General features: G+C 48.5%; 1 protein-coding gene and 1 pseudogene across 2 annotated transcripts; one reads left to right on the top strand and one right to left on the bottom strand.

Moving 5' to 3' along the window:
• Positions 1–1,454: 1,454 nt before the first annotated feature.
• Positions 1,455–18,849, top strand: LOC308579467 (coiled-coil domain-containing protein 27-like; the record flags this gene model as incomplete). Its single annotated transcript, XM_081213999.1, has 8 exons — positions 1,455–1,586; positions 2,674–2,904; positions 8,116–8,311; positions 12,940–13,070; positions 14,729–14,806; positions 15,807–16,019; positions 17,400–17,795; positions 18,488–18,849. The coding sequence occupies 7 exons, from the start codon at positions 1,455–1,457 to the stop codon at positions 17,751–17,753; spliced, it is 1,335 nt and encodes a 444-aa protein (XP_081070125.1). The 3' UTR covers positions 17,754–17,795; positions 18,488–18,849.
• Positions 18,850–24,957: 6,108 nt separating this feature from the next.
• Positions 24,958–27,221, bottom strand: LOC308579462 (disintegrin and metalloproteinase domain-containing protein 21 pseudogene; annotated as a pseudogene). Its single transcript has one exon. The product of its transcript is annotated as a disintegrin and metalloproteinase domain-containing protein 21 pseudogene (transcript).
• Between the last annotated feature and the right edge of the window lie 326 nt (positions 27,222–27,547).

Here is a 27,547-nt window from a genome sequence, read left to right as displayed (position 1 = left end):
CCCTCCCCCACTTCCCCATGGGGGTCCCCCACACCACCCATCACTCACCAGGATGGCTTTGGCTGTCTCTTGCTTGGAGCACTTCAGAGTTCGGAGCCCCCTGAGCTGAGCTGCCTGGCAGTTGTGAATCACCTCCGGCAGGTACAGCTGATCTTCCTCCAGCAGCTGAAAGACAAAAGTCAGTTCCTCACGAAGGGAGGGCTTCTCCACATCCGAGAGGGCAGAGTGGGGGGCAAGGAGGGCAGGTCTGAGTCCCTGCTCTGGTTCTCTCCAATACTCACCTTTGGGGGAGGGATGTGCAACCGCAGCACATCTGCAAAGAGAAGGACATGGGGACAGGTGAGTCCCTCCCAGAGCACCTGGCAAGGCTATTCCAAGAGTTTTCTCCTGGATTCCAAGCCCTACTGCAGGGGAGGAGGGACACCCCAGGCCTTGGGGGCCAGTCCTGGCCTACTTTAATCAGAATATGGCTACCCAGGCCAGGGGTAGGCAAACTAAGGCCTGGGGGCTGGATGCGGCCCAATCGTCTTCTCAATCCGGCCTGCGGACAATTCGGGAATCAGTGTGTTTTTACATGAGTAGAATGTGTCCTTTTATTTAAAATGCCTCTCTGGGTTATTTGTGGGGCATAGGAATTCATTCATTCCCCCCCCCCCCCATAGCCTGGCTCTAATAATAATAATAATAATAATAATAATAATAATAATAATAATAATAATAATAATAATAATAATAATAATAATTTATACCCTGCACATCTGGCTGAGTTTCCCCAGCCACTCTGGGCCGCTCCCAGTCAAGTGTTAAAAGCAGGACAGCGTTAAATATTAAAATCTTGAACAGGGCTGCCTTCAGATGTCTTTTAAAGAGAAGATAGCTGCTTATTTCCTTCACATCTGAAGGGAGGGTGTTCCACAGGGTGGGCGCCACTACCGAGAAGGCCCTCTGCCTGGTTCCCTGTAACCTCGCTTCTCGCAATGAGGGAACCTCCAGAAGGCTCTCGGAGCTGGACCTCAGTGTCCAGGCTGGACGATGGGGGTGGAGACGCTCCTTGGTCTGAGGGACGGTGGACCGGCCCACGGCTGAAAAAGGATGCTGACCCCTTCCCCAGGCTAAAAAGATGGTCAATATTCGGTTCCACTCCACCCTTTTAAAATTTAAATATCAAAACAGATCCCAACTTTCAGAGCATGTAAACCACAGGAGTGGAAAGATCGCTGTGCCACTCACAGAAATAGGACTATACTTCCTTCTCCCACCTTTAAAGTATACGCAAGGAACCTCAACTCCTCTCTTCAAGCCAAAAGACAACACTTCCCCGTCCCCAGGCAAAACCCCTTGGCTTTCATTAGTAGAGCCGCCATCACGCCAGTGGCGTTTACGTCACGGGGACTGACTAAGCGGGCGGCCCACGGGACATGGTTTGAGGACCCCTGGATACAACTTTGCAAGAGATGGAAGCGGAACTCGTCCGCAAGGATGACGTGATCTCAGTCCTCCGGGAGGAGCTGGAAGTGAGGCAGAAGCTGCCTGACCAGGCCCAGCAGGGGGGTGAGCTCGCCCCAGTGGAGAGACCCGCCCAGAAGGTTGGCCCAGTCCTTCTTCTTTGTTTATTCATTGACTGCCTTTCTGTCCTGCTTTTCCTCTAAGGAGCTGAGATTGGCGTATACGTGGTTCTCCCCTGCTCCACATTTTACTCTCACAACAGCCCTGCGTGGTAGGTTAAGCTGAGAGGCTGAGGCTAGCTCAGGGTTAACTAGCAGGCTTCACACCCAAGTGGGGATCTGAACCCGGGTCTCCCGGGTCCTAGTTTGGAACATGAACCACTGTTTTTTAAATTTTCATTTCAACAATTTGCATGTCGCTTAACCGCTATACAGTAAGACTAAATGTGAGTTAAAACTATGAAATCAGCGTTCACTTGAACAACCTGCTGAGATAATCTTTGGAAAAGAAAAAATTCAGGAAGCACTGGACATTCAACAGGCCTGCCTGACCTCAACCGGAAGGGAGCGCCACAAAAATGGGATCCAAGGCACTGAAGACAGAGAGGCTCCTAGTGGATACGAGCCATGGGGGACCACTGGCAGCTACCTCATTGCAGGGTGTTGGACTGGATAATCCCCATGGTCCCTTCCAACCCTACAATTCTATGATTCTCTGATTCCTGCATTGCGGAGGGTTGGACTAGATGACTCACGAGGTCCCTTGCAACTCTGCAGTTCTATGAAAAGAAGGATCCCGAACCACACGACACTACATTGGCTGTCTGTGTGCAATTCTGTAAGCCTCTATATGTGCCAGGGGCTCTTACTTTGCAATCCAACTAAAGGGAGAGCAGGGCAAGTGAATGCACAGCCTCTGTGCTAATGGCAAATGCTTGGAGATATGCTTGGTGGATTCGCCCTCAGTGGTGGCTGGTGCCTATAGGGATTGGTAGGCCTGGAGGCCAACAGTAGGTGGCGCCAAAGCCAGTGGCAGGCACAGCCAGAGTCAATGGCAGGCAGAGTCCCTATGCTTCCTATGCTTTGCATCCTCTGTGCCCAGTATTTCCTACAACAGTTCTGAGATAACCTTGCAAGTTCTAGCAGCATTTCCCCAAGTTACTGGAGGGCTGCGCCCTCAGTTTCCAGCTTCATCGCCTTCTGAATCTTTTATCCCTCTCCTTAAAAGGAACCGGAAGAAAAACTTACGGTGCAAGTGAGTGACCCAAACCTGCGCAGGCGAGGTGTCTCTCTGCCGGTCCTTATGAAGCAGAAGAGCATCCCGGAAGAATTTCGGCAGGAATTCGAGCGGTTGAAATGGGAGCTGGCCCAGCCAGATAAACAGGTGGGTTCCAAGATGGCTCGCCTTAGCAAGACGCCGCTGAAGGATCAGAATGAACTGGAGCAGCTGGAGAAAGAGGTGAGCCCAAAGGCCAGTCGGGGAGAAATTTGTCTACACTTGTAGCAAATTCGTTTCCCAAGCTCTGGTGTCCATAGAGCCGAAACAGCACCGTCCACACAAAAGAGGAAAAGTTTCTGCAGGTATGGGGAACACACAAAGATTTGCAGAAGTACAGAATGTCTATGGGGCTGGGCAGAACCCTGCCCCCTCCCCAAGCTAGAGATGGGCACCCTTTGACCTGTGGTTCAGTTGTGGCCCCCACGATTGCCTACCTGGCCCTTGGGAGTCCCTTTCCCTTGCTATCCTGCCTTTCCCCCAGGCCACAGCAAGACCTCATTCTCTAGTGTCCAAACTGACCTGGCTGGCACCCTCCTTCTCAGGGTCAGAGTCAGCAGTGGTGAAGTTAGGTGGTTTTAGACTCTGGTCTTAAGGACCCTACTCCTTTAGAAGGTTCAATCCCCAGTGTCTCCAGGTCACCCTCTTGAGGTGCTGCCAGTCCATGTAGACAATGCTGAACAAAGTGGAGCAAGCTTCTGGCTTGGTTTAAGAAAGGTTTTATGTGCCTAAGTCATCCTCATCACTTTGCTTACTTCCAAATGTGGTCCGACCTGCTGCTGCGTTTAACGGGGGCCCATCTGCTCACTCTGTGGGGTCCCAGGACCTGTACCCTAAAGTTCTGCCTCGTTGGTGAGTAAAAGGTCTAATCCAGGCAGGGAAAATGGAGGAGGAAGGGGAAATGTTTGAGTAGAGGAACCTAGCAGAGGCCAGTTTCCTCATTTTCCAGTTGTAAATTTGGTTCTGCACATTTCTACAGCAATTTGCACTTTTGAAGGGAAAAAAACCCCAACAACCCCTAAATTCTCATGAGAATTCACCAGTATTTTAGTGTAGATTTCTCCTAATATACCCTTTTTGGGGGAATGTTGTGAAAAAGCACCAAGGCAAAAGCCAGCTCCAGATTGCTGGAATGCAAAACAGGATGTTGTGGTTTCTCACTGTACTGCTGGAGAAAAGGTGGAGCCTATTCTCTGTACTGAGCACCGGGTGTTAGCTCAGAGTGTCATGTGACCTGTGCTGAAAGTACAGGGGAGGAGTGTGACTCTTCTAATGGAGTCTGAAGGGTGCAGTCACATTTCTATGTACTGTTGAGTGACAGGAATAAAACATGTAGAAAGGACTCCTGTCTCTCATTTCCCCTCCCTGGGAGAATGCAGGGAGGGAGAGAAAAGCAGAAGCGGAGGGTGTGTTCTCCACGTCTGATTGATAAGGAGAATCGCCGGAGTTATGACCTAGCCTGCCGGGAGACGCAGCGGAGAGGTCATCAAGTATCCAGCTTAATTGCCTCGGGGGAGGCCAGGTACCTCTGCCTGTGAGCTGAGATACTAGCATATGGCAGCCTTCGGATGGTTGCGATTCATCGGACATCTGCATGAGAGGCTGGTGGAATGTCCTCCTCTGCCCCAAGGGAGAAGGCAAGCGTCTGACAGAAGCCAGAGGCTGAACAGACCCAGAGGAAGGTGTTTTCCGAGCAACGGAGATCAAGGTATGATGCTGCATTTCGGGTGAAAAGTGTGAACGCAGGTTGATTAATTCCCTGGTTCACGGGGGAGCTGCATTGGAAAAATACAGCTCCGGAAGGAAAGGCCTGCAGCTTGGAAGCTGAAGCCTGCATTCCACAAATTCCTGTGGTTTTAAGATAAGAAGTCCTGAATGCACTCTTGAGTGGAAAGTTACTGGCTACGCAGCTGCATTGTGAGGCTGGGAAAGCGAAACTAAGCCATGGAGTGTTTTGGCTACAAGCTTTACGTGCTCTTGGAAAGGGACTTTCCGTAGCAGCCAGCGTTTTGCTGCCAGGTGCAAAGAGCGAAAACAGCTTGCAGTTTTTGCCTGCTAGAGAAAGGAAAAAACAACTGTTGGATTTTACAGTTTGTTTGGCAGTGTGAGCCAGAGGCTTAGCTTCAAGATGGATGCCAAGAAAGGGGGAGCTTTGCCTTGCCCACCTCCCCTAAATAATGACAATTATTCATCTTGGTCTGTAAAGATGAAGGCCCTGCTGCAGAATCAGAGGCTTTTTGATGTAATTGAAAACCCCATCCCTGCAGCACCAACCGGAGGTTGGGAGTCACGGAACGTGAGGGCCAGGACTGCTATAATTCTGTGTGTCTCAGATGATCAGTTGGTGCATATCCAGCATTTAGAAAATGCGAAAGAGGTTTGGGACACGCTGCGTACAACGCATCAGAGAGATGCTGGTTCTTCAGCGTTGCTGTACTTTGAGAAGTTAACCAATCTGAGACTTGCGCCTGATGGAGATGTTCAAGCGCACCTGACAGAGATGAAGTTTCTGCGTCAACAGATGGTGGAACGCAATTTCCGTCTTCAGGAGGAAGTGTTTTGCTTCATGATGATAAACAGCCTTAATCGCACCTACAAGGTTGTTGCCAGTCAGCTTGGTTCCCTACCTGCCGCGCAGCTAACCGCGGAAAGAGTGTGTGCTGTGGTCCTGAACGAACACGACAGACTTGCTGCACTGGAAGTGAAGGACAGGGGGAGGGTAGAACAGAGTTCGAATCTTCTCACTGCTGAATCTACTGGAGAGCATGGAGTAGCATTGAGTGCTGTCCGATGCCACAATTGTGGACAGACTGGGCATCTACAGCGAAACTGTAGGAAGCCGCGACAGTCAAAAGGAGCAAAGAGCAGCTCTACAAAGCCTGAGGCGTCAGGCAAAAGCTGTACCAAGTACCAGGTGAAACCTGCAAAGGCTATGATGGCGAAAGGAACCACGCCAGATGTTGGGAACGCGTTCATAATCGACACGGGATGTACAAAGCGTTTATGCCCGCACCAAGGACTATTTTCGACGTTGAAGAAGCAAAGCTTCACTGTGAAACAGGCCAACGGTCAAGAGTTGGAAGCGACCGGAATTGGAACTGTGTATCTTGAGAGTCTGAACTTGACTATAAGTGATGTTTACCTGGTTCCAGAACTGAAATTTAATCTGCTGAGTGTCTCGCAGATTGCAAAGAAAGGACTGAAATTGTCCTATGATGCTAAAAGCTGCAAGATCTACAAAGATGGAGAACTGTTTCTTACTGCCAAAGAGAAAGATGGACTGTATTTGTTGACTTTTGATCAAAGTGATTACATGAAATGTAATTCTTCTGATTCTAACGTAATCTCTCTTGCAGGTGTGACCAAGAGCGCCCGGAAGGTGCCGAAGGTCAACAGAGCATTTCAGCGGGTGTATGCTGATGTGATTGGTCCTCTAGAACCATCTAGGGGCAATGCAAAATATTACCTATTGTGTGTGGATTGTTTCACTAATTATTCTTGGGTTTATTTGATGGAGAAACCGCAAGAAACTTTAGAAAAGTTTCAGGAGTTTTGTGACAAGGTTAAAAGTATGCATGATGCTAACATTGATTGTCTTTTCACAGATGACAAGCAAGTTTTTCTGTTACAGAAGTTTCAGAAGTTCCTGGATGGAAAAGGAATAGACCACAAAGTTGCAGTCTCGCAAGAAGCGTGGAACAGGGGGGTCTGTGTGAGGGTGAACAAAGAATTGCAAAAGGGGATGAATGTGCAATTGCTGAGTTCACATTTGCCACATGAATATTGGGCCGAATCGCTAGCGTCCTATCTTCATGTGTGGCTGAGAAAGGTCTCAAAAGAGTTGGGATGTTCTCCTTTTGAGAAGTTGTTCAATAGAAAACCTTCTGTTGCCTATTTTAAGGTTTTCGGGTCTCATGTGAGAACAGAAGCTCCAGGTGGAGTAAAGAATGCCAGAGGCATTTTTGTGGGATATGAAAAGGGTCTCTACAGAGTAATTTTGTCTGAATCTGGTCAAGTGATTCTCACAAAGTTCCTAGAGAGTGCTCCGAAGCAAGAGCGGGTTGTAGAACAAACATTTCCCACAGGTGGCAATTCAGATGATGATGATGATGATTTTTCTGATGTCACAGATTACAGTGGTACTGACGATGACACTGATAGCTCAGAGAGTTCAGTTGTAACAGTCATTGAGAGGAGATCTCACACAATGGATAGACCTTCACAGGTGAAGGAAGAACCACTGATTGCTACTGGTTCTCAACAGAGTCCAGAGGTTGAACCAGTGAGCACAGAGGATCAGAACCTCATACGCAGGTCTGAGAGAGTCACAAAGGGTGTACCACCAAAGAGGTACTCAAAAGAGTTTGCTAACTTAGCTGTTGCATGTGTTGCTATTGTTAACAACTCAAAGCAGGTTAAAACAGTGTCTAAGTCAGAGACAAAGACACAACAGAGAGTAGCAAGCCAAGGTAATGCAGAAGCACTCATTCCTTGGAAGCCAGACAACCAGAGAGGTACACTGGTGAAACCAGTGGTGGGGAGTTCCAAGGGTGGAACTGAAACAACAGGGGACTGTTATATGTATAACAACTGTTTGTTCTCTTCTCTGGATCATGTTTTGCCAATTGTTGCTTTTGGGGGAGGATGTTGGGAAAAAGCACCAAGGCAAAAGCCAGCTCCAGATTGCTGGAATGCAAAACAGGATGTTGTGGTTTCTCACTGTACTGCTGGAGAAAAGGTGGAGCCTATTCTCTGTACTGAGCACCGGGTGTTAGCTCAGAGTGTCATGTGACCTGTGCTGAAAGTACAGGGGAGGAGTGTGACTCTTCTAATGGAGTCTGAAGGGTGCAGTCACATTTCTATGTACTGTTGAGTGACAGGAATAAAACATGTAGAAAGGACTCCTGTCTCTCATTTCCCCTCCCTGGGAGAATGCAGGGAGGGAGAGAAAAGCAGAAGCGGAGGGTGTGTTCTCCACGTCTGATTGATAAGGAGAATCGCCGGAGTTATGACCTAGCCTGCCGGGAGACGCAGCGGAGAGGTCATCAAGTATCCAGCTTAATTGCCTCGGGGGAGGCCAGGTACCTCTGCCTGTGAGCGGAGATGCAGTTTCCCCTACTATAATGCATTTTTGAATGCTGTTTTCAGTAAGGTATGCATTTCTATACAAATCTTCTCCTTAGGGTGTGCATATTTTGCATGCTTTTCTTGCTTGGAGAGCTGCAGTACAAAATTTGGAGAAGTGCAGATTTCAAAGGCTAATTGTGTTCCAGCTCACGTGTTGCTTTGAGAAGTACGGATTGGGTAGTTTCCTGTTAAAACGCGAACGAAATTGGCTTTCTCCCATGCCCTTACTATGGCATCCCAGTCTTTCTTTGCGCTCTCTCTGCACAGTACTCTGAAATACAGGAAAAGGTACGCTTGGAGGGCGAGGAAGAGATGCGTGTGGAAAGTGGGTCTTACAAAGAAGTGAATATGGAAGAATCGGAAGAGGAGCTCCTTTTTAGCAAGCTTCTCGAGTTCCAGAGGATGAACGACAAGCTGTACGACGAGCTGCAGAAAGTGAAATTCGATTATGACATGGCCACAGGTAACTTTGGAAAGCTGAGATGGTTATATATATATATATGGAAATGGGTTGGCTAATATTTTCCTTGGGGAACCAAGAGTCACCCCTTCTGGAGGCAACCTCACATTGTAGGCACTGATTGAAATGGAACTAAGGTGAGGCCACTGAGAAACAAGAGGGAGTTGTGAGCATGCTCAGTGGAACCCTGAGGTTAGTTGAAATAATAATAATAATAATAATAATAATAATAATAATAATAATAATAATTTGTACCCCGCCCATCTGGCTGGGTTTCCCCAGCCACTCTGGGCGGCTTCTACAGAAACCAAAAAACACTAAAATATCATACATTAAAAGCGTCCCTGAATAGGGCCGCCTTAAGATGTCTTCTGAATGTCAGGTAGTTGTCCATCACCTTGACATCCAATGGGAGGGCATTCCACAAGGCGGGCGCCACCACCGAAAAGGCCCTCTGCCTGGTTCCCTGTAGCTTCGCTTCTCGTAATGAGGGAACCGCCAGAAGGCCCTCGGCGCTGGACCTCAGTGTCCGGGCAGAACGATGGGGGTGGAGACGCTCCTTCAGGTATACTGGGCCGAAGCCGTTTAGGGCTTTAAAGGTCAACACCAGCACTTTGAATTGTGCTCGGAAACGTACTGGGAGCCAATGTAGGTCTTTCAAGACTGGTGTTATGTGGTCTCGGCGGCCGCCCCCAGTCACCAGTCTAGCTGCCGCATTCTGGATTAGCTGTAGTTTCCGAGTCACCTTCAAAGGTAGCCCCACGTAGAGCGCATTGCAGTAGTCCAAGCGGGAGATAACTAGAGCATGCGACACTCTGGCCAGACAGTCCGCGGGCAGGTAGGGTCTCAGCCTGCGTACCAGGTGGAGTTGGTAGACAGCTGCCCCGGATACAGAATTGACCTGCGCCTCCATGGACAGCTGTGAGTCCAAAATGACTCCCAGGCTACGCACCTGGTCCTTCAGGGGCACAGTTACCCTATTCAGGACCAGGGAGTCCTCCACACCAGCCCGCCCCCTGTCCCCCAAAAACAGTACTTCTGTCTTGTCAGGATTCAACTTCAATCCATTAGCCGCCATCCATCCTCCAACCGCCTCCAGGCACTCACACAGGACCTTCACCGCCTTCACTGGTTCTGATTTGAAAGAAAGGTAGAGCTGGGTATCATCTGCATATTGATGGACACCCAGTCCAAACCCCCTGATGATCTCTCCCAGCGGCTTCATATAGATGTTAAAAAGCATGGGGGAGAGGACGGAACCCTGAGGCACCCCACAAGTGAGGGCCCAAGGGTCTGAACACTCATCCCCCACCACCACTTTCTGGACACGGCCCAGGAGGAAGGAGCGAAACCACTGTATAACAGTGCCCCCAGCTCCCAACCCCTCTAGACGGTCCAGAAGGATGTTATGGTCGATTGTATCAAAGGCCGCTGAGAGATCCAGCAGAACTAGGAAACAACTCTCACCTTTGTCCCTAGCTCGCCGGAGATCATCAACCAGTGCGACCAAGGCAGTTTCAGTCCCATGATGAGGCCTGAACCCTGATTGGAAGGGATCCAAATGGTCCGCATCCTCCAGGCGTGCCTGGAGTTGTTCAGCAACCACACGCTCAATCACCTTGCCCAAGAATGGAAGATTTGAGACTGGGCGATAATTGGCCATATTGGCCGGGTCTAAAGATGGTTTTTTAAGAAGCGGTTTAATGACCGCCTCTTTCAGCGGATCTGGGAATGTTCCCTCACAGAGGGAAGCATTCACCACCCCGCAGAGCCCATCGCCCAGCCCTTCCCGGCTTGCTTTTATTAGCCAGGATGGGCAAGGATCAAGGAGACAGGTGGTTGGTTTCACGCGTCCAAGCAGCCTGTCCACATCCTCGGGGGTAACGGATTGAAATTGATTCCATGCAACTTGACCAGACAGAGCTCCAGCACTCTCCCGCCCCGGCCCTGCTCCCACGGTGGTGTCTAGCTCCTTCCGAATATGAGTGATTTTATCTGCAAAAAACTTTGCAAAATCGTTGCAGGAGATCTTGGGGTCTTTACAAGGCCCCGGTGGTAAAGGTGGTTCCGTTAAATTGCGGACCACCTGAAAGAGTCTCCTGCTACTATTTTCTGCAGATGCAATAGAGGCGGTGAAGAAAGTCTTCTTCGCCGTCGCTATCGCCACTTGGTAGGCTCGACGTTGAGCTCTAACCTGTGTCCGGTCAGATTCGGAGTGAGTTTTCTGCCACCGACGCTCTAGCCGTCTCAGCGATTGTTTCATCGCCCTCAGCTCCGAAGAAAACCACGGGGCTGTCCGGGCTCCATGCAATCGGAGAGGGCGCTTCGGAGCCAGACAGTCGATAGCCCTGGTTAACTCCGCATTCCAGCGGGCCACCAGGGAGTCAGCTGAAAGGCCATCAACATGGGATAAAGCATCCCCTACCACTCTCTGGAAACCATTTGGATCCATTAAGTGGCGGGGGCGGACCATCCGAATTGGTCCCACCTCCCTGCAGAGGGGAAGGGTCGCAGAGAAGTCCAGTTGCACCAGGAAGTGGTCTGACCATGGCACTTTTTTGGTTTCACTTTTACTTAGTGTCAGATCACCTACGTCACTAGAGGTGTATACCAGGTCTAAGGCATGTCCATGACTATGAGTTGGGCCCAACTTATTCAGGGACAGCCCCATGGAGGCCATGCTTTCCACGAAGTCCCGAGCGGCCCCTTGTAAGGTCGTGTTGGCGTGGATGTTAAAATCCCCTAGGACAACCAAACTAGGTGTCTCCAGGAGAACATCCGCCACGACCTGAAGCAGCTCGGACAGGGAATCCTTGGTGCAGCGGGGAGGTCGGTACACCAAAAGGAGTCCTGTACTGCCCCTATTGCCCAACTTCCAGAACATGCACTCAGAAAACTGGGTCTTCCCAGTAGGACGCCTGATGCAAACTAATGACTTCCTAAAAATCACTGCAACCCCCCCTCCCCGCCCACATGACCTGGGTTGCTGTGCGTAAGAGAAACCTGGTGGGCTAGCGGCAGCAAGGACAGGCCCATCTGCCTCATTCAACCAGGTCTCTGTCACACAAGCCAGGTCAAATCCTCCATCCACAATCAGGTCGTGGATGGCAGTGGTTTTATTCATCATTGACCTGGCATTACACAGCAACACCTTCAGGTTATGTGGGTTTCCCCTGTTGATTCCAGTATCCATCTGGTCAAGGCCAGACCTGGAGGCAGGGATAGTCTTCAAACAATGACTAAACCTGCCTCCTCGGTAATGACATGGTCTGGTCTTAGCGTAACTCCGCCTCCTGCCCATGATCACTGAGATCGGATGTCCCAGTGCTTCCCCCCCTGTGGAACTTGTCCCAGCCATCGTGTTGGCTGGGGCCTCACTCCCAGGCAGCCCTGATCCCGCCCCTTAAAAACAAAACACAAACTATACAGAACCAATAAAACAACAGAAAACAAAAACAGAACAATTATACTAAAATTAATCCCCAACCAAATATTCATAACACCCACCCACCCCCAACAAGAGAAAAAAGGAAAAAAAGAAATACAAATTTAAATTGCCACCGACTGCTTGAGGACATTTTAAAACACATTGGAACAGGGAAGCAATTGCAGAACACTTCCCAGCTTCCCCAAAAGTTTGTTCCAAATAAGGGCCTGGGCCACGCCCCCTGGGCCAGTTGGAGAAGGCCCTGGAAGGGAGCAGGCCCTGCAGTCCTCACCCAGCCGATGGTCCGAGGCTTCCCTGCAGCAGGAGTCCCTTTATAGCTGGGAGAAAGGGCCTGGGCCACGCCCCCTGGGCCAGTTGGAGAAGGCCCTGGAAGGGAGCAGGCCCTGCAGTCCTCACCCAGCCGATGGTCCGAGGCTTCCCTGCAGCAGGAGTCCCTTTATAGCTGGGAGAAAGGGCCTGGGCCACGCCCCCTGGGCCAGTTGGAAAAGGCCCTGGAAGGGAGCAGGCCCTGCAGTCCTCACCCAGCCGATGGTCCGAGGCTTCCCTGCAGCAGGAGTCCCTTTATAGCTGGGAGAAAGGGCCTGGGCCACGCCCCCTGGGCCAGTTGGAAAAGGCCCTGGAAGGGAGCAGGCCCTGCAGTCCTCACCCAGCTGATGGTCCGAGGCTTCCCTGCAGCAGGAGTCCCTTTATTGCTGGGAGAAAGGGCCTGGGCCACGCCCCCTGGGCCAGTTGGAAAAGGCCCTGGAAGGGAGCAGGCCCTGCAGTCCTCACCCAGCCGATGGGTGCAAAACAATCATTTTGGAATCCTAAGCGGGTGACCTCTTCAAGAGCCCAATGAGAGCTGAGCGTGCCCAGCAACCATGGATTGCTGAGTGTTGGTTGGAAAAAGAAAAGGAAACCAGGGAATGGGGAATGGAATGGAGTTTCCTGGGATTGGGCATGGTAGCCCATTGGAAAAAGAAAAGAAAACCAGGGCACAGGGAATGGAATGGAGTTTCCTGGGATTGGGATTGGTTGTCCATTGGACGAGAGCATGCCTGCAAGAAGGCAAAAACAAAACAGCAACATTGGTTTGCAGGTCCTTCTCTTGTTAATTCAGAGGGTTCATGCTAGTGGAGAGTTTCTGGCGATCCATACTGGGTGGCCTCGATCACATTCACGGGCTTTTCTTTTGACTCCCTAGGCGCGATATCTTCCGTGCAAAGGCAGCTATCCTTTCAGGCATCCCAGCTCAGGAAAGCTCACGCAGAACGAGAATCATTGCAGAAGGAGCTGAGGGAGCGGGGAGCTCAGCTGGAAGCCATGTCTAAAAAAGTATGTTGATTGGGGGGTTTACACAGTTCTGCTGGGTTTGGATTGCGGGGAAGGCGGAGAATTCTTTAAATTTTTTAAGGCGTGCTCTTAAATAGCTGAATGCATGAGATGGTGAGGAGGGGGCCGTTTCTCAGTGGTTGAGCACCTGCTTTCTGTAAGGAAGGTCTCCACTCCAGGACACTTTTAAAGATGTAGGGAATTCAAATTAATTTGATGTGAATTTGTTACAAATTAAGAATCGAATGGAAAACAAGTACGGAGTGGGAATGATTAAGTTTTTTATATACACAGATGGAGGGAAATGAAGGTTTTGTTTCAGAAATAATAATTAATGGGTTAATGTGGATTGATAAACGAATGAGCAATCCTCACTTCATAACATTGGAAATGTTAACTAATGTACAAGCAGGAATTGACAAATGAATGGACAAGTACAAAAGGGGGAAATTGTGAATTAGAGATAATTATGAAATATAAGCAGCAATAAGGGTTAATTATTGGTACATCTGGGAAGCCATTATTTATTTATTTTTTAAAAAGTTGTACAGTGATACCTCGGGTTATGAACTTAATTCGTTCTGGAGGTCGGTTCTTAACCTGAAACTGTTCTTAACCTGAGGTACCACTTTAGCTCATGGGGCCTCCCACTGCTGCTGCGCAATTTCTGTTCTTATCCTGAAGCAAAGTTCTTAACCCGAGGTACTATTTCTGAGTTAGCAGAGTCTGTAACCTGAAGCATCTGTAACCCGAGGTACCACTGTTTTAAAGTTGTTTAATTCATTATGGATTTGTAAAAATAGATAAAAATTAACTGGAGAAAGAGAAGGTATCCAGTTCAATCCCCGCTATCTCCAGATAAGGATTTGGAACAGCCTCCTCTCTGAAACCCTGGACAGCCACTGGCATTCATGCAGCCAATCCTGAGCTAGTTGGACCAGTAGTCTGACTCAGCCTAAGAGAACTTCCTAGGTCCCTGAGAGGGCTGAGAGAATGGATTGCTCCCTCTACATGTTTCTAGCAGGTTTGCTGCTAAGATCTTCATGGCCTTATGGTGAGATGGCAGGTCTGTGGCTGGCTGGAGGTTCACGTGGCACTTGGAGGAAGTTGCCATGGCTTAGTGGTAGAGCATCCGCTTTGCAAGCAGAATTCTCCTGGGTTCAATCCCCAGCATCTCCAGGCAGTGCTGGAAAGGTCCCCAGCCCGAGATCCTGCAGAGCTGCTGGCAGATGGGAGCAGACCTAAGGACGTCCCAAGGGCCCTGCTCTTGCATCAGGCCGGTGGTCCATTTTGTCCAGCATCCTGTTCTCCCAGGGGCCAAAACCACAAGAGCACTCCTTCCCTCCTGTGGTTTCCAGCAACTGGTGTTCCAGTAGCATTCCTGCCTCCCAACTACGGAGGCAGAGCATGGCCATTGTGGCTAGGATCCATTGACAGCCTTCTCCATGAATTGGTCTAACCCTAAATCATTGGTTGGCAGCCATCGCTACCTCCTGGGGGAGCGAATTCTGCAGTTTCAGTCATCAAGGCAGCTGTGCTCTGGCTGAGTCTCAGGAAGCTGCTTCCTGTCTTCTTACGGGCTGTACCTTCCAGCTGGGATTTCCGCCGAGCCGTGAACATACTCAAGGGAGCCCTTTCTCATGCTTGCCTTTTTATTTTAGTTTAGCAACTTGAGAGAGGAGAGGAAGCACGAAGAAATGATGGGCTCCATCGAGAGAGAGAATTACAGTCTCAGGCAGGTGAGTTGCTGCTCCCTGCCAGTAGGGAGGGCGAAGATCTCAGTTTGGGTTTCTCTCATTTTTCCCGGTCTTCTCCACATTTCCACATCAGTTTGCATTTTTTGTGTGTGTCGGGGGTGGCGGGGAGTCCTCATGAACTTCCTCAGCATTTCCGTTTGAATTTCTCCTAATATGTCCATTGTTGCATGCATTTTCCTCTAATTTGAGGCATTTTAAAATTATATTTCCCCATATATATGCATTTGCAGGTGCGCTGCACCCTAGCGTATGTATTTCCCCCCACACCTTACCTGTCTGGGGAACTGCACTGGAAAATTTGGGGAAGTGTGAATTTCAGTGGCTGGACTGTGCTTCAGTTCATTTCTTGTTGCAGAAAGTGCAAATCAGGTGGCTTTGCCACTAAATGCAAACTGAATCCACAAAGCAGGTTCCTAAGTTCTAATTGTGGGTCTCCAATGTGGTGCCCATGGGCACCAGTGTGCTTGCCTGTAATTCCTAAGGCACCTGCAAAAGAGACTGAGCTTTTCGTGCGCCATTCCTGTTTCTACAGCCTCAGCCTCTCTTACATTCAAGCCATTATTCTGTTTTGTTTTTTGCTTTATGAATTACTACATTTCTATCCCACTTGTCCTCCCAGGAGCCCAAGGTGCTGTATACGTGTCTCCCTCTCTCCACTTTTTTCCTACCTTTGAGGTAGGTTAGACTGAGAGATAATGATTGGCCCAAGATGTCCCACGACAGCAGCCATCTTCTGATATGCCGTGCCCCCACAGCAGCCATTTTGCACTCTCCTCTCACATTTCAATTATTGTTGCACACAGTGTTTGGCTGGAGAAAAATTCGGTGCAGTGTGGATTTTCAAAGGATAGCTGCGTTTCGGTTTGTTTATTAGTCCGGGAACTGCAAATTAGGTAGTTTCCCATTAGAAAGCAGACCAAATCAAAACCTCCATCCTTACTCTTAGTTACCAGTTCTATCTTTCTCCTCTCCTGCCACGCAGGACCTCGCTGATGTGGAATCTAAACTAACTGACAAGAGCCAGATGATTGATGACTTGCAGAGCAACGTCAACCGGCTCCAGGCCGAGCTGTTACTGAATCAGCACCATGTTGGGAACGAGCTGAGCCGGCAGAACGACCTGCAGAGGCAGCTGGAGATCTTGCAGCGGGCAGAGGTGCAAACCAGAGTCACTCTGGTGACCATCAGTACCAGGGTAATCTTCTCCACAGATCGCAGGGCTTCTTCAACCACTACTACCACCCCTGTTATTGCTATTATGTCCTTGTTATTACCGTTATTACCATTTGCATTTCTTATCAACCCTTCACCACAGCAGTGCAAAAATATTCTACTAAACTCAGTTAAAACAAAGGCTGTTGGTCCATCTAGCTGAGTTATGTCTACACCAGAGCTTCCCAAACTTGGATCTCCAGCTGTTTTTGAACTACAGTCCCCATCATCTCTGACCACTGGTCCTGCTAGCTAGATATGATGGGAGCTGTTGTCCAAAAACAGCTGGAGACCCAAGTTTGGGAAACCCTGGTTTATGTTGACTGGCAGAGGCTCTCCAGGAGTTTTGTGCCCAGTGCAACCTGCCAGGGATTGAACCCATGACCTTCTCTGTTTAATGCATGCTTGCATGCTTACATGCATATGCGCATGTAATGTTATGAATGTACGTTTATGTCTGCACACAGGCCCAAAGTATTTTCCCTAGTACCTCAGGAACAGAACTGAATTCTGTCGGTCTGCAAAACGGCAGCTCCCCGAGTCTGGTGGTTGGTGCCCATTGGAGCTGGTGGGGAGGCAGGACGTGGCACCAGAGCCAGTGACAGCTGCAGCCACTGCCAGTGGCAAGCAGAGCCAGATCTAGTTTTGACTGCATCCTCCTTTCTGCGACACAAGGGCAACGCTAGGGCTAAGGAGAAGGAATTGGACAGCCAGGGCCATCCACAGGGCTGGATGTAAGCAAGAAGGCAGGCAGGCGGGTGGGGGGTGTGAGCTGCTTATTGTGGGGCTGTACCCCATTTGCCCCTCTTCTGCTTCCCAGAGTTCCTTGGGGTAAGCCATGCTATTTTAAATGGATAAAAATCTGAATTGAAGTTTCTAGTGCTCTTTGAAAGATGGAAACAAATCAAAAATTTGAAAATGGCATGAAACATGGCTCTTGCAAATGAGTAACCGAGAATCCTGGCCGCTTCCAGAATGTCCCTGTTTCAGGGGTGCGATTCAGTCACGTGCTGGGAAATCCAGATTGTGCAACTCAGGTGGATTTGGTGTTCTTGTGCAATAAACCCACTTCCGGGGGGAAACCAGACCTTTTGCTGTAAGGAAAGTGACAGGGATATCCACTGGAAAGTGAGCGATAAGGACTGCTTGGTGCAATGTCGTTCAACCTTCTCCCAAAGAAATCAGAATAAGCAATGGTCCTACTCGGGATCTTTGTGCACGTGTATCAGGACGAATGTAGACTGGTTGCCTGGGAGAGACCTCTGCCTCACTGCATTAGCTTTGATTCTAAGGAATGACATTCTCTAATTTTTGAACTAAGGCACTGTCCACTTCATTCCCCCGCCCTTCTTTTCACTGAAAGTTTGAAAGGTTTCGGAGAAGAATCATCCAGGCAACTTACAGCACCCCTGGCATCAAGTTTCCCCAGGCCGAACTCACAGACGATGAAGTTTTAGAGTCCTTACAGGTAAAAGTAACCATGTGGAAGTCAGATTGTCACTGTGGCTGCAATGCAGAAGCGGGATGGGGGAATGGAATAGCTGCCTCCATTTCTAACAGAAAGCTCCTCTGTGGATCTGTCTTCCAGAAAATAATAACAGAGCGTCTAGACTTTTACCAGTTGCTGAAACAGAAAGGGGTGAAAGTCCCAGCTCTGGGCGCCGCCGAACCGCTCCCTCCAATCACTACCTCGAAGAAAAAGACTTCCAGCAGATAGAGATTTGAAAGCTAAAGTCTCTCCTCTTCACATTCTTTCCTAACTGGGGCTTGATCCATTCTTGGTCATCTTTTATAATTCCTTTTCCTGACTCAAATTAAATGATTGCACGTAATGTTTCGTTTTTCTCTCTGACCCACTTGCCGCTTCCTCTTATCTGCAAGAAACCTGCTCCTACTAGTGGTGGAAGTTGCTCATAATTTGCATTACCACCGAAGCAGTCATGTCATATCGTCACAATACAGCTTGAAGACTCAGCAGTAGCAACTACTTCCAAAACCACGTTATTTAATTTTATTGCTAGGGGCCTCGTACCTCGTGTTGTGCAGGAATTCTAAGACACACACACACAAAAATCAGTGCAGTTTTTAAATCAGTGGTTGAAATCAGTGCAGGGTTCAGTCCTCCATTGTGATTCCAAAGGTGTCTGGCTGTATCCAGACATGGAAGAAAACTTGCTCCTTGATCTCAGGAACCATCGTGCCAAATTTGTGACAGTACCTTAAGAGGTGGCTAAATGAACAGACAAGCAACTTTCCAAAATATATAGCAGTCTGCATTCATGGCATAACCTTGTGGCAAGAAATTCTGTAAGTTTTAACTGTGCATCAATCTGACGCAAGTGTAAAAATTGCTCAGGAGTAACTGTTCAGATGAGATATATTTATAGGGTTGTATCCAGTTAAATCCTAATCGGAGCAGACCCACTGAAACGAATGGATCTGTTAGTCATATCCATTAATTTCAGTGAGTCTGCTATTGAGTAGGACTAACGTTGGGTCCCACCCTTGACATTGATGGAATATCAATAGGAGGCCAGGTCATTATCTGTGTTCAGTAAGGCACAAATAAATGCACATTTGCTCTATTCCGTGACAAGAAACACACATTTCAGCCTTCCGGATTCTTAATTGGTGCCCAGATCCAAACATCAACAAAAACCACTGCCACCCCACTTGGGAACCCTCATGCAAAGTTTGGTGGCAATATCTCAGGAGGCGGTATGAACTCAAGCCAAAAAATGGGTGAAGTCACACCCAAAATGTTTCAGTACGCTATGGTAATTCCAAATGGCGCCTGGAGTTCAAACATCAATGCATGCCTCATCTTAGAAACCTTCATCCCAAGGTTGGCAATGGTATCCCGAGAGGTGGCCAAACCTATCCCAGAAAACGGGAAAAGTCACGCCAAAGTGATGTTTCGTTCTGCCACCTTGAATCAAAATGGCGCACAGCATCCAAGCATTAATGTAGACGGCTGTCCCCACCTCTGAACAAACTACATTTCCTTTGTTGTTTTGAAAATAAATTATATTAAATAATAAAATTATTAATAAATTTTAATAAATATCTTTTTTAAAAAACTGCATTTCCTTGGATTCCTGGGGAGAGAAACTGTGATTGTTTTAAATGATATAATACTGCTTTAAAGGTTTAGCACAGCTGGGACCTAGGAAATGAGTGATGTTTTAATTTCTCCTGGGATTTGGGGGCAGATACAAATTTGGTGTGACCTGGGTATGGCCTAGAAAGAGTCTCAAGGGCCATACAGAGAGGCCTGGGGAAGGAGGGGCGCTGTGTCTTGGGTCTGAGATTACCCATCCCTGGAATAGATCCAGTTAGCCGGAAGTCTTCCTGCACCTGTTTTAGGGTCCACGATCAGCTCAAGCCTGCCTGGGGCCTCCCCTTTGCCCCACGTGAACAAGGTGCCCTGCTAAGGGGATCACTTGCACATCACCCAAAAGGAGGAAAGGGATTTGCCAGGAAAGGGAGGGCACAGATTTGCGTATACTTTTCATAGGCTAATTGATATGAATAGACGATAGACCAGGGCCAAATGAAGAGGCCCCGAGGCCTGAAAAGATTATGGTGCACACACACACACACACACCCGCAATTGGAGTTCAAGATATCAACAACATTAAACTGTGAAATGAAAATTTCACATAAAAAGGGTGGATTTATTGCAACGCATGGCAGGATCTGATTTCCTTGCGTTGTTTCGATCTGCGTCAGTAGGATCGCTAACGATCTCCCGCTGTCATGGGAGCTGCCTCCATTAAGGCAGACCGGAACCAGGAGCCTGTCCCACAGGATCTCCTCGAACATTGCTTGAAAACTGCCGCTCTGCAGGACGGAACGAGGAACTCTGGCCCACAATCGGAAGCCCCCTGGAATCCCGGAAGCAGAACCTTCGAGATCATTTGAACTGAAACGGACCTTCTCTGTTCCTGGACGCTGGGCCTGGTGCTTCCTGCCTGCAGATCCCAGAGACATAGCAATACCTGCCTGCAGACCCACAGACGTGCCGCCAACACCGTCCTGCTAATCCTGCCCGCAGCCGGCAAGATGCGAGCTAACCAGAAAGGAGGGGTTTAACTGAAAATGCCAGTGAGCCTCCTGGCTTCTCTGCTCTGCCTCATCACCACACAGGTCCTAAGTAAGATCCATGGTAAGACCCTTACGAGAAGGGCGGGGGACAAACGAAACCTAGAACCCCTTCTGTGACCGCCTTTGTAAAAAAAAAAAAAAAAAGGTTCTTAGATTTCATAGAATCAAAGAATTGGAAGGATCACTTAACCCAATCACCTGCAATGCAGGAAGCACAACTAACATTTCTTGCCTGCCCGTAAGGTCACAGGACTGCATTATTGCAATGTCAAAGGTAAAATATTAAAATCTGTTAAAAGCAATGCATGATCGAGGGTGGGTCCCAAAAGTGTGTATCTCAGGTGTTCAGCGTCCTGATGAAATCACCAGGAGACTTCAAATCAGCTAGTGCAGGAATGTCCAGCTTTTGTGTTAGTTGCCTCTCTTCATTTGGGGATAATTTGTGCCCGTTAGAACAGGGGGAGCAACATTTTTGGGGCTGAGGGCTATATTCCCTTGTGGATATTCAACCCCCTCTCTCTTCTGCGCCCATCCATTCATTCTGTCTCTCCTACACACACAAACTCAAGAGTGCGGAGGCTTTTCACCCCAAGGGCTGCATTCCCTTCTGGGTTGTTGTAAACAAAAATTGCCCTTTTCCCTTGTGGGGTATCCAAGAGCCCATATAGAGTCCTTACATAGGTTCCCTATTGGTAGGAGAGAATAACAGGCCAACCAGAGAATATTGAGAAGCAAAGCAGCTAGTAAACTTGATCTTTATTGAACTGTTGCAACAGGGTGCTCCTCTCACCCGCAGGAGAGAGGAGGAACCCAGAAAAATGGCGCGCAAGGCCTTATAAAGACTTTTGAAATTGCCACCCTGTAGATCAAGACCACCCCCAGAAAAATCATACATACATCACAGAAGGGGTGTAACCTAAGACCACCCCTCAGATACATCAGGCTATGAATAATATGATGATGATTCCCTGGAAGTACATTGAAGCTGTCAGCAATAAATTCTGGGATGCAGTCAAATCCAGATAAAGCCATAGCTTTGCAGGAACTTCCCAGCCGTAAGCTTGTCCTAAGTTTTTGTTTCCTTGACACAGATGGAAAGCAACACCGAGATGTCTCGCCAAGTCACTGTTCTCGTGATTGGAGCTGGAAGTCGGGGAAGGAATTATTCCTCTTTTGCTCAGCAGTTTCCTGCACGCATGAAGGTAAGAGCAGCTCAGGGATCTTCTGGGGCTTGTGAACACACCCTTCTACTGATGTCAAAATAGCTCCAGGTGCAATGGACTTCAAACCAAACACTCCCTTACCTTTCCCGCCCCGACCTGGCCACAGTGATCCATGCAACAGTCATCTCCAGGCTTGACTACTGTAACTCGCTCTACGCGGGGCTGCCCTTGAAGCTGTCCCAGAAACTCCAGCGGGTACAGAATGCTGCAGCGAGGCTCCTCACAGCGTCTCTGCCATGGGAGCATATTCATCCAGTGCTTTTCAAGCTGCACTGGCTCCCGGTGGAGTACAGGGTCAGATTTAAGGTGCTGCTTTTGACCTTTAAAGCCCTTCACGGCCTAGGACCCTCGTACCTACGGGACCGCCTCGCCTGGTATGCCCCACGGAGAGCCTCAAGGTCCATAAATAACAACACCCTAGTGGTCCCAGGCCCTAAGGAAGTTAGATTGGCTTCAACCAGAGCCAGGGCCTTTTCAGCACTGGCCCCAACTTGGTGGAACGCTCTGTCTCATGAGACCAGGGCCCTGCAGGATCTGATCTCTTTCCGCAGGGCCTGTAAGACAGAGTTGTTCCGCCTGGCCTTTGGATTGGAGCCAATTTGATTCCCTCCGCCCCCTTTTTCTTTTTTCTTTTCCTTCTCCTGCAATGAGGCTCCATTTTAATATTTTAATGTTCCATTATTTTAATGTTGTATTTTATTTTTGTTTTTAAGTTGTAATCACTCATCTTGTTTTTATTATTGCTTGTAAGCCGCTCTGAGCCCGGCCTTGGCTGGGGAGGGCGGGGTATAAATAAAAAATTATTATTATTATTATTATTATTATTATTATTATTATTGATACTCAACCCCCCCCCCCCAGCAAATGCCCCATTTTTCTTCACTGTGATTTTTGCATAGTGCACACACCCACGCCAATGATTTGTAATTCATGCAATTCATGATTTTGCCAGGTCAAAAATTATGAAACCGCTATCACAATATGGACTTTAAACTGGTTTGGGACAATACAGTGGTACCTCAGGTTACATATGCTTCAGGTTACAGACGCCGCTAACCCAGAAATAGTACCTCAGGATAAGAACTTTGCTTCAGGATGAGAACAGAAATTGCGCGGCAGCGGTAGCGGGAGGCCCCATTAGCTAAAGTGGTGCTTCAGGTTAAGAACAGTTTCAGCTTAAGAACGGACCTCCGGAATGAATTAAGTACTTAACCCAAGGTACCACTGTATATCAATAGATCAGCCAGTCCTGTTCACAGGTGCGGAGAGTATTGCTTTCACTCAGGCTTCCCGTGGGCATCGGATTGGCTGCTGTGAGCAGAGGATGTTGAACTAAATGGACCACTATGCTTTCCATGGTACAGTCGTACCTCGGAAGTCGAACGGAATCTGTTTGGCTTCCAGAACGTTTGGAAACCAAAGTGGGGCTTCTGATTGGCTGCAGGAAGCTCCTGCAGCCAATCTGAAGCTGCAGAAGCCCCGTCGGACATTCGGCTTCCAAAAATTGTTCACAAACGGGAACACTCGCTTCCGGGTTTGCGGTGTTCAGGAGCCAAAACGTTCGAGAACTAAGCTGTATTGAAATAGCCTGCATTGGACCGCCATAGTCCAGCTATCTGCTTGCGAGATGCTGACAGCTTTCTCCCTTCGTTAGGTGATTGGTGTGGCAGACCCACATCCATTTGCGAGGAAGAGGCTCCAGAAAGCTCATGGCATTGACGAGGACAATGTGTTTGATGGTATGCAATTATTACTCTATATCTCTGCCCTGCCCTTGCTCCAAAACAGAGAGGGCCCCATCTGTGGTCTTCAGCGTAATTCAAGTAGGTGTGGAGAGGGGGGGAATTGAGAAAATTAACCACTATCAGGATGTAGCCTCTGGGTGTCAGAATTCTGGTGAAAATGAAAGAGGCAATTGCTAGTGTGGTGTAGTGGTTAAGAGCGATAGACTCGTAATCTGGGGAACCGCGTTCGTGTCTCCGCTCCTCCACCTGCAGCTGCTGGGTGACCTTGGGCCAGTCACACTTCTCTGAAGTCTCTCAGCCCCACTCACCTCACAGAGTGTTTGTTGTGGGGGAGGAAGGGAAAGGAGATTGTTAGCTGCTTTGAGACTCCTTCAGGTAGTGATAAAGTGGGATATCAAATCCAAACTCCTCTTCTTCTTCTTCTTCTTCTTCTTCTTCTTCTTCTTCTTCTTCTTCTTGTATCTCATCTTTCCCCCAAGGAGCTCCAGCTGTCTTCCCTCCTACTCCTCCCCACTTTATCCTTGCAACAACCCTATGAGGTAGGTTAGGCAGAGATTCTGTGACTGGCCCAAGAGCCACCCTGTGAGCTCTCCCAGACCTAGTCCAGCTCTCTAACTACTGCGCTATCACTGACTCATACACACACCACACCAGTGTGTGTGTGTGTGTGTCTGTACGCTTGTACACACCGAGGGGGCCCTTTGAATACATTGCGAGTTGTGCACATCTCTGCATACTTACTTGGAAGCAAGTGCCACCCCTGCAATGGGACTCCCTCCTGGGCAAGTTCGAGCAGCCATATAAGCGTGCCTCTCTTCCATCATTTGCTCAGCCTAAGCTCCGTTTTGGCCAAGGTGGTGTCCTCCAGCCGCTTTGACCCAAAACTGCCCTCAGCCCTGGCCATCCAATTGCAAGAAAAGAATCTTGTGCTCAGCTCCTGCTTGGGGGTTGACCACATGCCTCTCTTTGGCCACGGTAAGAAGATGGGGTTGGACTTGATGGCTCATTGGCCTGACTGGCAGGACTCTTCTCATGTTAGGTCTTGGCTGTTTCCCCCTGGATGAAAAGGGTGAGGGAGGGAAAGCCAAGTTTGTACCCATGGTTAATTGTTCCTAAATGCTAGTGAAATGACACTTAACGGTCCTTGAAGTTCTGAGTTAGTCACCCAACAAGGACAAACTGTTTTACTACTGCTAGGTTACACAGCACGGAGTGAAACATTTGATTTCATTAAACTATTTCAGTGCATTCTTCTTCTTCTTTTTTTAAATATTTTATTCAATTTTCAAACATAAAATAGAAAATCACATAACAAACACGCGAAATTCTTTCACCAAAGAAATAACAAACGAGAAAGCATACAATTATACCAACAAACAATATAGAAAAGAAAAAAGAGGAAAAGAGAAAAAATAAAAAACACAACTGTTCATAACTTTTTTGTATACCTAACTGGACTTCCTCACATCTCCTTACCCTGCATTCTCTGTAATAAAAATGCCAGCAAATTATTACCTTGTTTTCAGTGCATTCTTCTTAAGGCTTTTGCAACTGGGGGAAAATGCAAATTTTATTAGAGCAAAGACCGTATTACAATTGCTCCTATTATAAGGACTATATACAGGGGGAATTTATTTCTGGGATGAGGGAGCATGTGCGCCGCCCCCGACATACGGCTGAACTACAGTTCCCATCAGCCACTGGCGCAGCATGGTCAACAGCCAGGGATGATGGGAACTGGAGTCCACTTGCCACCAACCTCTGCTTTATTATAGATGCTTTGGAGGGCAGTCAATGTCTTAACAGGAGGTCCAAGGATGCCTTGAAATGTCCACAAGCATTACTCTTTGGAATCTGTAGAGTTCAATCCTTCCTTTACTTAGGAAGAGGGACAGGAATCAACTTTGTCAACATCTGGGCTGCTGCCTTGCAGATTCCCTTCAACCTGTGAGCTGGTGAATTGCCTAAACCATCCTGGTAGCTTCCACAGCCTTGGCACAATGAAAGTGATAGCGGCAAGAACCAGGACTCCTAGAGGGATCACTGTTTCAAAAGCTCGTTTCACGACTTTTGTGTTCCAGTTCTGCCTTGGAGACCCACCATCAATGCTTCCCCCGGACCCCCAAAATGTGCAGTTTGGAGGGGCCCAGCCGTTGTTGCAGTGGCAGTTATTGCGGTTGTTGCAAACACCTCTGTCACTGCACAGTTTATTGGGATCACACACTGCCTTCTTCCTGAAAATGCACGTCTGGTTCTTGCAGAGTTTCCCAGGGCCACATGGAGTGCCGTCAGGCACCATTCCGAGATCCACAAAATCTGTCCCGCCATGGTAGGCCACGCTCCAGCAGCCAGGACCAGCGCCTGACAACTCAGTGGGAGTCACGGTATAGTGTGGTATTGAAGGTACGTCTCTGACATTGCTACACTGAATTCTCCCGCACTTTACGTCTTGAGGCTGGCATTTCACAAAAGTACTTCCTGTCCATTCCCTGCCACAGTTGCCATACTTATCCCCCACAGTATTCCGAGACTGAAAGCAGGATGCTGGAGCCGCTGTGGCTCCATAGCCAAAGATCCTGGCGCACAGGTAGTTGTGAGTCCAACACTGCTTGGCATAACAATAGGAATCGTGTTTGCTACACGGCGTCCCGTCTTGCATGTACACATCATTGGGGCACCACTCAGATGTCCCACTACAGTACTCGGGAAGGTCACACTCATTGATCTCAATTCGACAAAGGTCTCCGCTTGGACGGAAGTGACAGTTTTTACAACATGCCCCAGAAGAGCACTGTGCACCTGGCTTCAAGGTGCAGTCAGCGTTGCAGCAAAGATCCTGCCTGCACCTCTGCGTGCCGCCGCAGTCACATTCTTCTCCCTTATCCAACAATCCATTGCCACAATGCTTGATAGGTGGTATTTTTTGGGGCCTGTTGTCCAGGCAGTCCAGGTTCCCTACCAGCACAAGTTCTGCATAAGTGTGAATGCTGCAGTTGCTGAACTCGTTCGTTTCTGCCTGGTACGAATGCATGACACAGGTTTTGTATCCTCCACAAACACAGTTGGATTCGTCGTGTTCAAGCCCCATGTGATGACCCAACTCATGGGACATGGCCCTTGAAAAGAGAATTGGATTCTTCTGCAAGTAGCTCAAAACCCCTGCAGAATAGCTTGGCCTGCAGATGGCATTACCGTATGACTTCCCGAGGGTGTGCTCGAACTCCTGGTGAGTGAGCAACAGGGCTGTGTCGTGCTTCATCCACTTCGCAAGACCGTTCACTCTCCAGCTGTTGAAATTATTCAGAAGCAACCCAACGTTATTTGTAACCTCGAAAGGGTTGCCTGTGTTCCAGATCTCCAGTCCAATCAGGACAATACTTGTGTGCAGCACCTGGAAGTGCACACCCATTAAGTTAACTATGTCCAAAATAAGGTATGCCATCCTGGTTTTATTGGCACCTTCAAACTGAAACAGCTTCTCGTCCACAACAATGTACAGCTCAATGTATTTTGGGTGCCTTGGGTCACGCCGGGTCCCCCTTTCCGCCCTCAGTTCTTCTGCCTGACGCTTTGCAACTGGAGCTCTCATTCCACACATAGAAGGCTTTGGTTCGTTGATCAGGTAGAGAAGGTGCTGAAAAGCTGAAGAATTGTGGAAAGGCTCTATGCCATAATTTCTGTCTCTGATACTTAGGAATCCTGTCAAACCAGAGCAGGTCTTAAGAACCACAAGCGAATTGGCTACGCCCTCCACATGCCCTTCGTGGTAGCATTCAACAGGGATGTAGGGATGACTTTCGATCCGTCTGCCCTGGGAACTGTATGTGAAGAGTGGGAGGTTTTTGACCAGGAAGTCATCCTTCCTGGGCTTCAAGTGAATGACGTAGTCCTTTCCTGATACATTGAGGATATAGGAAAGGTCATCCTTCTTGGCTTTCCCTCCAAAAAGCAGCAACTGCCTTGGGGTGATCACTTCATACCACGTATACTCAGGAGCAGGAAATGAGCTGGTGGGAAGGAGGAACCCCAGCAAAATAACAGGATTCATCAACTGCAGAACCAACCATTTGTGGAGGCCACCGCTGCCACGTGCCATGATTTGCTTCCACTATTCACGATCCTTAAACAGCCTAGAGTAGAGAGGAGAGAAATTGAAATTCAAGTACAAGGAGAGAAATTTTTGATTGTAGGAATAGACTGGGCTTTCTGACTTAACATCCCCACCAATCATTAATTCTCAAGAGGCTTTTTTAGACTTGTCAGCGTGCTCAAGAAAACACAAGGCAATTCCTGCCACTGCCACCATCTCTCTCTTGACAGTCATCAACATCATTTGGTTGTGAGAGAGTTTAAAAAGGTGACGCGCCCACTGCTGTCTGGCATATGCAAATGGAGTTAGGGTAACCAAAACACGGGCCGTCCTTAAACCTTTGACT

This window comes from Podarcis bocagei (genome assembly GCF_964188305.1).
Source record: "Podarcis bocagei genome assembly, contig: HAP1_SCAFFOLD_44, whole genome shotgun sequence".
Lineage (NCBI taxonomy): Eukaryota > Metazoa > Chordata > Lepidosauria > Squamata > Lacertidae > Podarcis > Podarcis bocagei.
The sequence above is the reverse complement of the archived record's forward strand: the minus strand, read 5'-3'. Positions and strand labels throughout refer to the sequence as shown.